General features: G+C 36.4%; 1 protein-coding gene across 3 annotated transcripts in view; it reads left to right on the plus strand.

Moving 5' to 3' along the window:
* Positions 1-12432, plus strand: part of LOC106872848 (aromatic-L-amino-acid decarboxylase) — a 55047-nt gene extending 42615 nt beyond the window's left edge. For 2 of the 3 annotated variants that reach the window (XM_089350008.1, XM_089350009.1), the window contains exons 9-13: positions 1104-1171; positions 1772-1862; positions 2293-2391; positions 7021-7122; positions 11407-12432. In XM_089350008.1, coding sequence (XP_089206134.1) covers positions 1104-1171; positions 1772-1862; positions 2293-2391; positions 7021-7122; positions 11407-11622 — 576 coding nt within the window. In that variant the 3' untranslated portion in view covers positions 11623-12432. The remainder of the gene's footprint in view (positions 1-1103; positions 1172-1771; positions 1863-2292; positions 2392-7020; positions 7123-11406) is intronic. The other variant, XM_089350010.1, reaches the window with a different exon arrangement.
* Positions 12433-13922: the final 1490 nt, after the last annotated feature.

Genomic DNA, 13922 nt, shown 5'->3' on the forward strand with positions numbered 1-13922 from the left:
GGGAACAGGAAGAACGATACATTAACCAGGAGAGCTACTGTCTTTCTGTTTTAGGAATATCATTGAAAATGTTTTAGGAATATCATTGAAAATACTTTTCTCCAGAGGTGGAATTTTATTGAGAAATACTGGCAGGAATACATTAACATTGCTCATATCGTATCAATAAAATATAGGATGGTCTTTGTGGTTTATATCAAAAGACGGTTTGTGATTATTGATTATTGTTCACTCGCATCTAAAGTGGCAGGAAATAGAAAAATTAAGTCCTGACTTGCAATGCCGGAAATGTGACTGTGTTTTATAGCTGATGGCAGAAAATATTATGCAGCAGATTATTGATATATTGAACAGTAGCAATTTACAGAACGATTAGAGGTTTTGAATGGACGGTTGACAGGAAATAATTACGTACGTTGGTGCCACTGGGTATATTTGAAAATAATAGCAATGATGAGAACTCGTCTATAAATCAGCAATATTTCTACGAAATTCTAGCTATATTTCACACACACACACACACACACACACACACACACACACACACACACACACACACACACACACACACACACACATTTCCCGTTGAGAGGCTTGCATTTAGAAATATTCCTTAAAAATTTTTGCTCATATTGTTATCGTTACTCGCTATTGCTCTTAGCGTAGTTCTTGGCAAAATGTAAAGTGCCATATGAGATGTTTTGGGTGACATTTTGATGCATGATTTTACTCACAAGGGTAGTTAGGAATTGTGTGTGTGTGTGAGTGTGTGAACATAAATTTCAGCGGAAAAATGTTGAGAGTGACTTCGAAGTTTTGAATTTCTTGCTTTAATCCTTGTAAAATTTTATATTTACTATACTAAAAATTATTGAGTAATTCTGCATTATCGTGTTGGATCGTATTTAAATATAACTTGACATGAAAACAAATATTAACGTGTGTGTGCGTGTATGTGTGTGGGTATGTGTGTGTATGTGTGTGTGTGTGGGTGTGTGGGTGTGTGGGTGTGTGACTATATTTTCATTTTCTATGCGTATGCGTGTTTGTAATGTCTGGACACTGAGATTACCAAACGCTGTGTTATTATCTTTCTCTTTCAGCATGCAGAATCCTTCAACTTTAATCCCCACAAATGGCTTCAAGTGAACTTTGACTGTTCGGCAATGTGGTGAGTTCTTGTGACTGGAATCATATTTAACCAAACATCTTCCGGAATTTCTACTTTTAGTCTAAATTTAATTCTTCACTTCAAACATTAGTTCTGTGTTTAAAGTTTTATTTCGTCGTAAACTTGTTCTCTCATGAGATGTGTATGATACATAACCAGGTATAAAGAGAAAATGCACAACGAAAGATTACTTTCAAGTAGAAAAGAAACATGAGTTGCTTATGGGTTTTATTATAACGAAACATACTCATATTGGGCTGGAATGGAAATGAAAGAGTAAATCTATTTCTCTCTCTTACATACACGCACATACACACACACGCGCGCGCGCGCGCGCACGGTTTCATTCTAGAGATCTCCACAATTATTGAAGGGTGCCATATGAAAGCGTTGATCCTTATCTCCATTTTTGGATGGGAATACATAAGAAAAGCGTATATATATATATTGTGCGTGTGTAAGTGTGCGTGTATGTGTGTGTGTGCACGTGTGTAAATCACTATATCATATTAACTGAAACCTTGCTATAAGACTTTCACATTACCGTCATTTATGTGTGCATTTCTTGAACATTATCGTTATTTGTCTATTTGTGTTTAGGATAAAAGATAGTCGAAACATCAGTCAGGCCTTTTCTGTTGATCCTGTTTATCTGAAACACGAGAACGAAGGAATCATGCCAGACTACAGAGTAAGTGTTTTCTTTATTTCTATCAATGTAACATATCCATCAATATGTTTTGCTATGTGTATATATCCACTAGTATATATAAATACACATATTAACATTCTATAACTATATCATATAGTATCTATCAATATAAAACCATGCACCTATCAATGTATCAAAACCTTTTCTCTTTTCTCATTAAAAAAGTGGATAAGGGCATCAGTGAGAGGGCAATGCATTTTCGTGAGTGTTTCATATGGGGACTGTATTTCTCAGTTTTAAACAACTGGACGTAAAAGCGATTGCTTTATTAACCAGACTAATTTCAGTTAGCTCAATGATTGTAGACTAGTTTACTTTTAAAATGAACTTGTGTATTTTTTTTTCTTGTAGTGTTGTTCGGGAATTTTTCGATAATATTGGAACATAATTCTTCTTCTTATGTCTGTAGCATTGGCATGTACCATTAGGAAGGCGCTTTAGAGCCTTGAAACTCTGGTTTGTTTTGCGACTGTTTGGCATCAAAAAATTGCAAGAAATTATAAGACGGGTGAGTGTCAACGACTAAATTTTTCTAGAAATGTCACCAAAAATTGATATAAATTCAAATCACATCTCAGCATGAACTTCAATGAAAGGCATTCTGTAAAGCGGCAGGTAGACCATCATTTTGCTAACAAGTTGTTTATTCATCATCATTCTGCCGAATTCTATCTCATATCCATGTTCCCGTCGTCACAAATATGGGTGCTTGTTGATTCCCTATTCAAAGTACTTATTTTCCCCGTTCTCATAAAAGTCTTTACTTTGGTCCTTTTCGGATGTCTATTAAATTTAATACAAATACAACGTCTTCGATACCCAAGCTACAAAAATCTGGTTTTTTCTCGCTATCATTTCCACAATACCAACAGTCTTTATTTCTCTGAACTAGAATATACTGCACACACCAAAAAATTCTTTTGTACCAAATTCTCCACTTTTTCCTTATTTTAATTTTGTCGCAACTCACCACAATCCAAGTAAAAAGGTTATGCAGTCCGAGTCATTATCAATACAGCCTTCCACCAAACTAGTATTCGCTGCCCAGCTTTCCATTTCGAATACCACTCCCCTGCAGAAGTTCATCCTGAATAACAAACGCATCGACTTCACCAGGCTGAGAGATGACCTGGAAGAGCGTTGGTCACAGACTGATTCGATCTAAAATATACGGCAAATAAAACTATTACAAATTCACGAATTTTAATGAAAGTCTCGAGAGATGTGAACAAAACAACATCATTTGCTGACGATGATCAATAACATTACAATCAGTATCCCTACAAGTGAAATGTTTTAGATAATTATTTTAATTAAAACAAATATGTTTGACATTGCAGTCAAGATTAATTGCTCTAATGTCATGTGTAATAATTAAAGCACATTGTGTACCTTTTATTAATAGCACAAACATCGATAGCAAATTTTATTAAATGGAATTGTAAGTATATTATGAATGAAGGGGTGTTGTATTTTCTCTGACAAAATTAGGGGCAAAGGTGTAGTAGGTCTTGCTCCGGATTAGCGCAGTCATATGCAAGCGGTCGGTACATACACACACACACACACACACACATATTGCATACAAATACACCCCGCCATACACACACAGAAAGTGTATATAAATATATATACATATCAGTTGAATACAGTTAAAAGATGGTCTGGTTTTCAAGTATTATGGTATTTTCGCATAAAAAAATATTTTGTAAAGCTCAAAAAGTTAAAATATTTTGTAATGGTCATGAAGTTAAATTCGTGGTAGAAGGTTGTAATGCTCATTAAGTTAAATTCGTGGTAGAAGGTTGTAATGCACATGAAATTAAAGTGATGGTACAACTGTAATATTGGCGGTTCCAGGCGTAATAGCATTATATAGCAATAAAACCTGGAACCGCCTATATTTCAGTTGGTATCAATTACAACTATTCCTCACAGACAATATTAAAAATTGTAACATCTTATTTCGAATGTAAGGATTCGAATATTTGGTCATAAATATATTTGTACCGTGTGGACTGGTCTTGGCGCAAAACAATCCAGAACGCTAATGGATTTATAACGTGGTGGATCTGGAATTTTTCTTCAGTAACTCATACTGATGAAGGTTGAGGTGTATTGGGCCAGCACCCGAAACCATGCTAGAGGAGCATCTGAATGGCATAATCCTTAATGGTATGCTTTTTAATTTCTTAATGTTTTATCCGTTTCCCACGCTTACTGTTGTTTTCTATTATTTTGGTGCTTTTTTGGTGGCTGAATATGGACTTTAATTCCTATTTCTAACCAAGTTGATGCATGGTGCATCCTTATGTTTCGTGATAATTTTATGTGTGTGTGTGTGTGTGTGTGTGTGTGTGTGTGTGTGTGTGTGTGTGTGTGTGTGTGTGTGTGTGTGTGTGTGTGTATAAACGCACTCATTTTCATCTTAGGAAATACTGAGGAGGAAATACAATTACATATTGCCAGTGGAATGAAAGCGTGAGACGTAATGAAAACAGTGTTCATATATTCTCATCAGTGTTAGGATTTTAACAAACTGGAATCATATGCAGCTGTTTAAAGTCCAAAAGCCAGACGCAAATGCAAGCCATGACATCTTAATAGACATTCATGGCACATTCAGGTCAGAGGATTGTAGCATGTGTACCACTGTTGTGTTTACATGTACGAACTTTCGTTGAAAACGCGTTTCGGACTACTATAAGTTTTATCCATCTGAGCCGTTTAAAGAATAAGATACGTAGTTGAAATGATATAATCGAAAAATGTTTACAAGCAGGAGTCTTACTATACATCACGAAGCTTCAATATTTGTATGGAAAGTTTGATTTATGTTTTCGTTACAAGCAAGAAAGTAAAATCCGCTATAATCGTTAGAATGCTATAATAGCAGTTGGAAAGGTGGTCACAACTTTAAAATATGGTTGTTATTAAGTAGTAATTGAAACTTGTTCTTTTTGACGAAGTCAGTTATTGGAATCAATAAATTGACGACAGGTACAAGTCATGACGAGTATCAACTGGGTGTTGTATTGGAGGCCACATTGCCACAATAAATCAGTAGAAGTGGGGTGGGATTTCCTCGTTCTTAGACTTGAAAGAGCGTATATACAGAATGAACGTTTCCTTAGCGTTACTGATGATAAACACAATATAATTTCTCTGGATAATATGATGCATGGATAGGGTCATCTTATACACAACTGTCATAGAAACGAGACAACCCCTTCAGTGGACAGGTGGATTGTTCTCTGTAGTTAAAGGTACACTACCTGCGTTGGTGCAGCATTTTACTTTTCTAGCAGACGTTGGGAGAAGCGATGTTCGTTTTTGAAAGTGTATATTACGATAAAATTGAGTATATAAAAAATCTTGTGGTATCTAAGTAAGTGTGCTAAGAAAAGGTTGCTTAAAATTGAATGCAATCTTATGTTTATGGAATGAGGCTATTTTCTCTGAGAGTTTTAGATACTAAGGTGACGATTCCTTCATGAGCAGACCTTAACACTAAAACCACTCAATATAAGTATCGCTATAGAAAGCTTAATTTCATGCCCTTATTAATTCTCAAGAATTTCGATGAACTCTAGCTATAATTAGAAACTTAATAGTCGGCACCGGTGGATAATTCTTCATTTTATCCTTTGAGAAATCTACGGCAAAACCCGCTCCCATTTATATCAAGGTGCTACCGATCAGTAGTTTTTGTTATGAGTTAGTGTATATGGAAATTATGCATTCACCCTCTCGAAGTGATTCGGTATCAATAGCAAAATAATCTCATTCAATCTTCAGATCAAATTAAATATCTCAATGAAAAAGCAAAGATCTTGTTCTCCTGCATTAGGCATCACTTCCACAACATATAAATATCTTATGTGTTTAAAATTTTTCCAATGATAGAATTGTTTACACTTCCCGAGAGAACATCGTAAACTAAATCAGGTAAAATTCATCGACTCCGCAGCCGGTTCTAAGACGCCCGTCTGTAACTTCAGAAATCCACCATTACACTGAAAGTATTCTGCCTTCCACAGATGATTATCTTTAGAATAGTCCTTACCCTAGCTGGTGGTATTACAAAGAATTATGGGACTTTAAGTCAACGATTTGGAGGGAGCGTTCATTCAGTGTATACACTTTTTAGGGGAAAAATTACTTTCTTGTATCGTTTGATATAAAGCTTTAAGACCCTAGAAATAACCAGATCAGTATAAGTTAGAATATTCTCCACATAGACTCTTCCTATTCATATAAGAGTGTGAAAGTGCATCCATACCGGTGTGAGGAGTTTCACAAATTACAATAGCTAACCGATGTCTATGGCATGAAACAGCACTGTCGTATATTACTATCACTACAAGAACTCACTGTGTAAAGAATGTGTCTTACAATGCAATGAAACGTTTTCAGAAGTTGAAGTTGCTTCGCCTTTCAGTATTACACAACCAGTAAAATTAGATGTGTTTGGGAAGCTTCGAAACTTTTAGTAACGGACATTTGTTTTAGATTTTTTTTATTTTTTATACGTACACAACTTGTATATACGTTATGTGAAAACATTTCACCTTCAGCGGATAAGTTTGTCCTCATGGACGCATCGAATCGTTTTGATGGTAACCTTCCGGCTGCAAGTCTGCGGGTTTGATGGAATTCTTTACCTTGTGATGAAACCTTCAAAGTAACACTTAACCTTCTGTTCCAAAGTTCCCTTAGCTGTATTTGTATCTAATTTATAAGTACAGTTCAGGGTTTCAGGCTGCAAGGACACTTTGATGCGTTGCGTGTATGTTCAGCTCTTGTACCCAAATGTATCGCAAGGAAAATATACGACAAGGAATAGGTGAAAGTTTCAATTTGATTCTATCGATTTAATCTAATATTCAGAACACCTTTCAGAAACGGGGAAATTTCTACTCGAATTAGATATAATCCCCTCACACATTAACCCGACAGACATAAAGAAAACAGTCCCATCTGTCTGGTGTACTCCGGACAATAACTATGACTAGATTAAGTTGCAAACGGTGTCTGGTCTTATACACAACACTATTCTTTTGTTAAGAAAAATCTAATTGTTTCATTTGCAGCTAATCAACATAAATTAATTACCTGCTACTTTTTATACTCTTAGGATATCAAATTGGCTGCAGAGTTTAAAAAGTTGATTGAAGCTGACGCAAGATTCGAGATCTTTGGCGAAGTTGTAATGAGCCTCGTTTGCTTTCGTTTAAAGGTAAGTTGACGTTGATGCATTCATTTAAGGTACACAAAATTTAATATTTCATAATTACGAATTCAAATCTAAACAGACTTAACTGTACAGTCCGGTTGGCGATCAAGTCATGAGCTCATTTCCTCGATCAGGTAGTGCATTTCATCCAGAAGCAAAGCACTTCATTTAAATTGCTTAAGTCCACTTCAATGAAAATGAGTAACAACAGTATGCTGAGTCTCTCTCTCTCTCTCTCTCTCTCTCTCCCCCCCCTCTCTCTCTCTCTCTCTTCCCCCCTCTCTCTCTCTCTCTCTCTCTCTCTCTCTCTCTCTCTCTCTCTCTCTCTCGCTCGCTCGCTCGCTCCTGCAGTTCTTCCCCTAGAAAAATAAGAGCAATTACAAAAGTATGATGCAATTTTACCAAACCATTGAAGTTCACGGGTGGTGGTAGCCTCTTTTAATTTGACTTTATTAAATAAACACTCGTGATATAGGAAAAAGAATTAAACTAAAAACATCTTATCCTTCGTTTTGACGAGAAATCGTAAATTAATACCTTTTTAATTAAAATAGATTCACTGTATACTGTATGACTAAGTTATTGATACTGGGATTGATCTACTATCGGTGTGTATAGCTCTCTATTTTCTAGGAGAGAGGGGAGAAGCTGTTGCTATGGAAACACAAATGCTCAAATGACCTCTAAGTATGCTAAATATATCAGTAAATGTCACAGATTTGACGATATTGCCATTCATACAACTATGTCCAGAGTCTATATCCTTAGGTAGTTATTACACTATTACCAATGAAATATCCATTTACCCTTGTTTATAATCTTCACCAGAACAAGTAGAATTGAACCGATCCTGTTTATTTCGGTTTCGCGGTGACTGCGAGTAGGTCCTAGCTCCTTTGTAATATGAAGTACCTTGATAATATATCCAGTTGTCAGCTACAACCAGACACCGACTCAACATACTACAACTTTCTTCGAGTAAACAAGTGTCGATAGGACTGCGCAGTTACAATGACGAAACAGATACGGTGCTGCTCATCCGTCCCTTAGATAAAGTAATAAGTTCGGCTCGAGTCAAAAGAAAATTGAGGACTCGGTATTCCGAGATTCTACTTTTATAAAGTTGGTACCTTTATATGGCTATTCGGCCTGTTAGAAATAGCAACGAAATATTTCAAGCCACACCATACTAAGTTAAAAGAAAGACATACTGCATCAGTTACTTCTTGATACAATATAGCTGATATAAGAGGGCGGTGAGCTGGCAGAGTCGTCAGCGCGCCGGGCGAAATGCTTCGCAGTATTTCATCTGTCTTTACGTTCTGAGTTCAAATTCTGCTGAGGTCGACTTTGCCTTTCATCCTTTCGGGGTCGAGAAATTAAGTACCAGTTTTGTACTGAGGTCGATGTGAACAACTGGCCCCCTCCCCCAAAATTTCGGGCCTTATGCCTAGAGTAGAAAAGAATATACCTGACATAATTCACACTGACATGGGTGGAACTTGATGGATCAGGTGTCTGTTGAATCAGGCCTGACCTAGGGCCAAACAGCAACAGCAATAAGTCAATAATTTATTCACAATATTTGAGACGATACCAAAGAAAGACTTCCATTAACAGTTGATACTTAAACTTTGCAAATGTCAACGCAATAAACTCCATTCATGTCGTCACCGTACAAGTCAGTTTATTGTGTCTTCTATCAGCACATGGCTGGTTTGTGATAGATTTAAACCTATTGAAACATAAACAGCATTGTTAACAACGGGACAGAGTAACCTACTAACTCTCATTACAGATACTAATGCTGTAGATGATGATGATGATGATGATGTTGATAATGATAGTGTTTTGGGTTTTTTTTTGACACAAGGATATTGACACAAGATTTAAAAACAAAAAAATAAAGGAGAAGCAAAATATACAAAATTTAAAGAAAAAATATTCATTTCTTTATATTTATATTTGTCATAATTTATCAGTAAAATAATATCAAAAACAGTGGAGAACTCTACTCGTTAGAATGTTAGACCCCCTACAACTGTGTGGTTAAGAGTCAACACGGGGTACCGGGTGTAATGACACGTCGTATACACACACACAAATATCAATTAACGTACACAGTATGTAGTTATGAGCTATTAATCGTTTCATACCTTACAGTCGTTGTCTAGGCAGGTTTCCAAGTATTGTCCAGGCTCTGATTACACGAGCTATAAAAATCTGTCTCGATCCCGTCCTTAAGGTATCAAATTATAAGTGGCTCATGACTGTGGACGTTAAACGATATTCACCTCTCACCGGATGGACTACTTCTTTTGTTAAGGGAAAAGTAAGAGATATATATTTTTTTTCTTTTATTCTTTTACTTGTTTCAATCACTTGACTACGGCCATGCTGAAGCACTGCCTTTAGACGAACAAATTGACCTAAGACTTAGTACTTATTCTATCGGTATCTTTTGCCGTATCGCTATGTTACGGGGACGTAAACACACAAACCACTTTTATCAAGCGATGTGGGGGGGACACACACATAGACACACAAATACATACATGCATATATATATATATGTGTGTGTGTGTATGAGTGTGTGTGTGTGTTTATGTGTGTGTGTGTGTGTCTGTGTGGCTATGTGGTAAGTAGCTTGCTTCCCAACCACATGGTTCCGGGTTCAGTCCCGCTGCGGGACACCTTTGGCAAGCGTCTTCTACTCCTAACTTTGGAGAAAATAATATTGTTACCATCGAAATAAAGAAATCATTCGACTCTAACAGAAATCTATTGACTTTTCTCACCTATGACATCCACGTTTCTCCTGTCTCTTGAATTATTATTGCTGTGTGCGTCTAAGGGATATTTACTGCCTCTTATTCTATAGTCTGCCTTTGGTTTCGGGTTTGTTCCCTCCCACACACTTTCTTCTGTAGATCAATAATCAATTTCCGTCATGTTCAACAATGGCAACACTAATACAGATGACAGTGCAGTTCATCTAATGATTTATTGACTTGCAACATAGACACCAAAACCTCACTGATTCTATGAGTTGAGACCTGAAGACATGTTGGTCTTGTTTCTTTTGACAGCATAATTCATCTGCTCTTCATATCAAGAAAATATCGCCCACATGCTATTTAAATGTGAGCAGCACTAAACTAGAGCACTCACAATTACTAAGTCTCACTATCACCGAAGCTCTTTCTTAGTCAACTCACCTCTCTAAAATAGCTTAAACCGTCATCCAAAGAACAGTACTTCTCTTCAAGATCTGAAGATGCTCTATTCGCCACCAATCATTAACACTCTACAAGTCTCAGGTGAGATTCATAGTGCATTATTGCTTTTTGATCAAGAACACTGCTTACACAGAAAAAGCCACCCAACTGAATTGCATAAAACATTGTCAGATACAGTCTTGGGCCCTAACGATCTCCGGTGATCGCAGAATGTTGCATTCATACTATCTCCTCCCAGATATTCGCATTCCACTAAACTCTCTTCCATTCATCAACCTAACCAGGCCCCACACTAATTACTAAGCCCAGTCCTTCCCGGAGCGTCGTCTCTGAACTTTCCTGCAGCTAATAATTTATAAAGATTCAACAGGAACATTAATGGTATCAGTTGCATTGCTTCAGGTGTGGATGAGCCCTGATCTTCCAGTAAATAAAAGATAAATATTTCTGATACAGGTACAAACAGGACCATCAATTGTAGTGAGGAGTGTTGTCATTTAAATCGTCTCCAATTTTTGATCGGTGATTTATCGATCCCGGATAGAAGAAAGGTATGATCGACAGGATTTAAATTCAGGGTGTGAAGAGCCAGAAGAAATAACTCAAAGTTTTGTCCGAATCCTTAACGATTCTATCAATCGACTGAGAATGACAGACACTCATTCGGACATTTAAATACAGAGACGCAGACAGATTGAGAGAGGGAAATAGATAAATAAAACAGGTGAATATTCACAACAATAGTAACAAGCTGAATCTTTGAAAACTAAACTTTTTCCTTAGAAAATCACAAAATAAATGAATGATGATATATTATGAATGATGATATTATGAATTATGAATGATGACATTATGAATGATGACATTATGAATGATGACATTATGAATGATGACATTATGAATGATGATATATTATGAAACTGAAAGTGAATTACATTCTATGGTCTCTTCAGATATTACTTAGTATTAATGAAATTGTATCGATTTTAGACAAAGGTACCTTGCTAATAAATCTGTAATTCTTTTCCTTTTACCTTTATATTCACAGGGCAGCAACGAAATTAATGAACAGTTAGTGAAAGAGATCAATAATGATGGAAGAATCCACTTGGTGCCATCTAAGTGTGATGATACATTCTTCCTTCGGTTTTCTATCTGCTCCAACCGTACCACATATGAAGACGTACAGCATGCTTATAAAGTGATCACAGAAATAGTCGAGAAAATAAAGCAGAACTCCCGAGTATCGTTGGATTCCAAATGAAATATTTATTCACATCAAGTTACATATTTTTCAGTGTAACAAAATATTTTAAAATGTTATTTATTTTCATAAAAAAATTGTTCTTTCATAGAAAGAAATCGTATTCGTTTTGGTTTAAATAATAGAAATTTCCGAGTAAACTTAAAGTGGGCAGATTTATCAGTATCTTCTTCTGTTGCTTGGTAGTTTATATGATCATAGATTCATTTTAGGACTATGAACAGAACAATCATATTTGGCAGCTTTAATTATTATAATCCATTTACATTTATAGATAGTGTATCTGGACCAATAATAATAATAATAATAGGGAATAAATGTGGTGATAATTTTAGCATGCATTGCAAGACAAAAGTGCCCTTGCTACTCTTGGCCTCCAGAGGATGCCTTGTACTGGGACAGCTGAAATAATAATAATAATAATAATAATAATGATAATAATAATAATAATAATAATAATAATAATAATAATAATAATAATAATAATAATAATAATAATAATAATAATGATGATGATGATGATGGAGCGGGAATTATAAAATGGCAAAACAGAAAAGTGATGAAAATGGATACCAAGACAAGAAAAATGATGACAATACACGGAACCTTCCATCCTAAGAGTGACGCCGATAGGTTGTACTTGTCCAGAAGAAAGGGTGGGAGAGATTTGATCAGTTGCCAGGACTGTATCGAAGTAGAGGAAAACAGCTTAGGGTGGTATATAAAGATGCTGTAGAGCCGTTGCTGAAACATACGAAGATGGCCGGCGTCATTAAATTGTGTAATGAAAAGAAAAATTTGAGCAAGAAATTAATAAAGAGGAAGGAAAAGGTACAGAAGGAAAAAAATGTACCGTCGGTTTGTAAGAGATGTGAACGCCAAGGCAGATGACCGGTGGCTATGGATGAGGAGGAGTAACTTGAAGATAGAGAAAGAAGCACTCATATTCGCAACTCAAGAACAAGCGTTAAGGATCAACTATGTGAAATGCAAAATTGACAACACTGTCGAAAGCGGCAAACGCAGAATGTGTGGTAAGAAGGGTGAAACGGTATGGCACATCGTTAGCGAATGCCCGAAATTGGCACAACGCGATAACAAAAGACGCGTTGACAATGTGGCAAGAATCATCCATTGGGAGCTCTGTAGAAATCACGGCCTACGAAGAGCAAAGTCGTGGTATGAGCAAACCCTAGAAGGAGTCGCCGAGAATGAAAATTGCAAAATTCTGTGGGATGCAATGATCCAGTGCGATCACCTGACCAGACACCGGAAACCGGACATTGTTGTGGCAAATACAACAAAAAGAACATGCGTGATAATCGATATACCATGCCCTAGTAACAATATGATCAATGTGAAAGAAGGATATTTAAGCAACTATGACGATTTGAAGTGGGAAATACGAAGGTTGTGGTTTAATTAAGAGAGTAGGTACCAATAGTAATTGGTGCACGTGGAGGTATAAGCACTCAACTACTAACATGGCTGAAAAAGATTGGTGCGAATGTGAAAGTAGAACACCTACAAAAATCAGCATTGCATAGAACTGAAAGAATTCTTCGCAGGTTTCTTGAAGCATAACCAGTAAACAAATGTCACCTTAGTCTGCTGGCTGTGGATATGTGGCACTTCCCATCATACCCAGCAAAATAAGGTGTGAGTTTTTTATCGATTAATAATAATAATAATAATAATAATAATAATAATAATAATAATAATAATAATAATAATAATAATAATAAAAGTAACAATAATAAATTCCTTGATGCAGTACCAGACAGTGGCTCTCATGGCTTCTGATCTCATGGCTAAGTTTATCTACAAGAGACTGGGTGAAAGGTACTGTCTGGGCAAAACAAAGAAACAGTACAAACATAAACCAGAGAGCGTCACTGAGGACAATGATTATAAGACCCTGAATGATTTTACAATCCAATGTGACACCCTAATCGATGCTCGGAGACCAGACATTGTTGTCATAGATAAAAGAAAAAGGAAACCAATGTCCTGAATATGTCATACCCGGGGATGCACACATAAATGACAAAGATCTGCAAAAGATGGAGAAATACAAAACACTAAAAGAGGGAATTGCAAGAATGAACGCAATGAGGAGAGTAATTGTTATCCCAATAGTTGTAGGGGCGCCCGGATCACTAACAGCCAGTTCCGAAAAGTCCACGGAGAAATTGGGATTGATATGAGTGCAGACCAAGCCCCCAGATCTTCTCTATTGGGGACAGCTAGAATTTTGAGATTGGTACGTGGGTATTGAGTGTCTTCAATAATAAGATAAC

Source organism: Octopus bimaculoides, chromosome 3 (assembly GCF_046866305.1).
Source record: "Octopus bimaculoides isolate indiv1 chromosome 3, ASM4686630v1, whole genome shotgun sequence".
Lineage (NCBI taxonomy): Eukaryota > Metazoa > Mollusca > Cephalopoda > Octopoda > Octopodidae > Octopus > Octopus bimaculoides.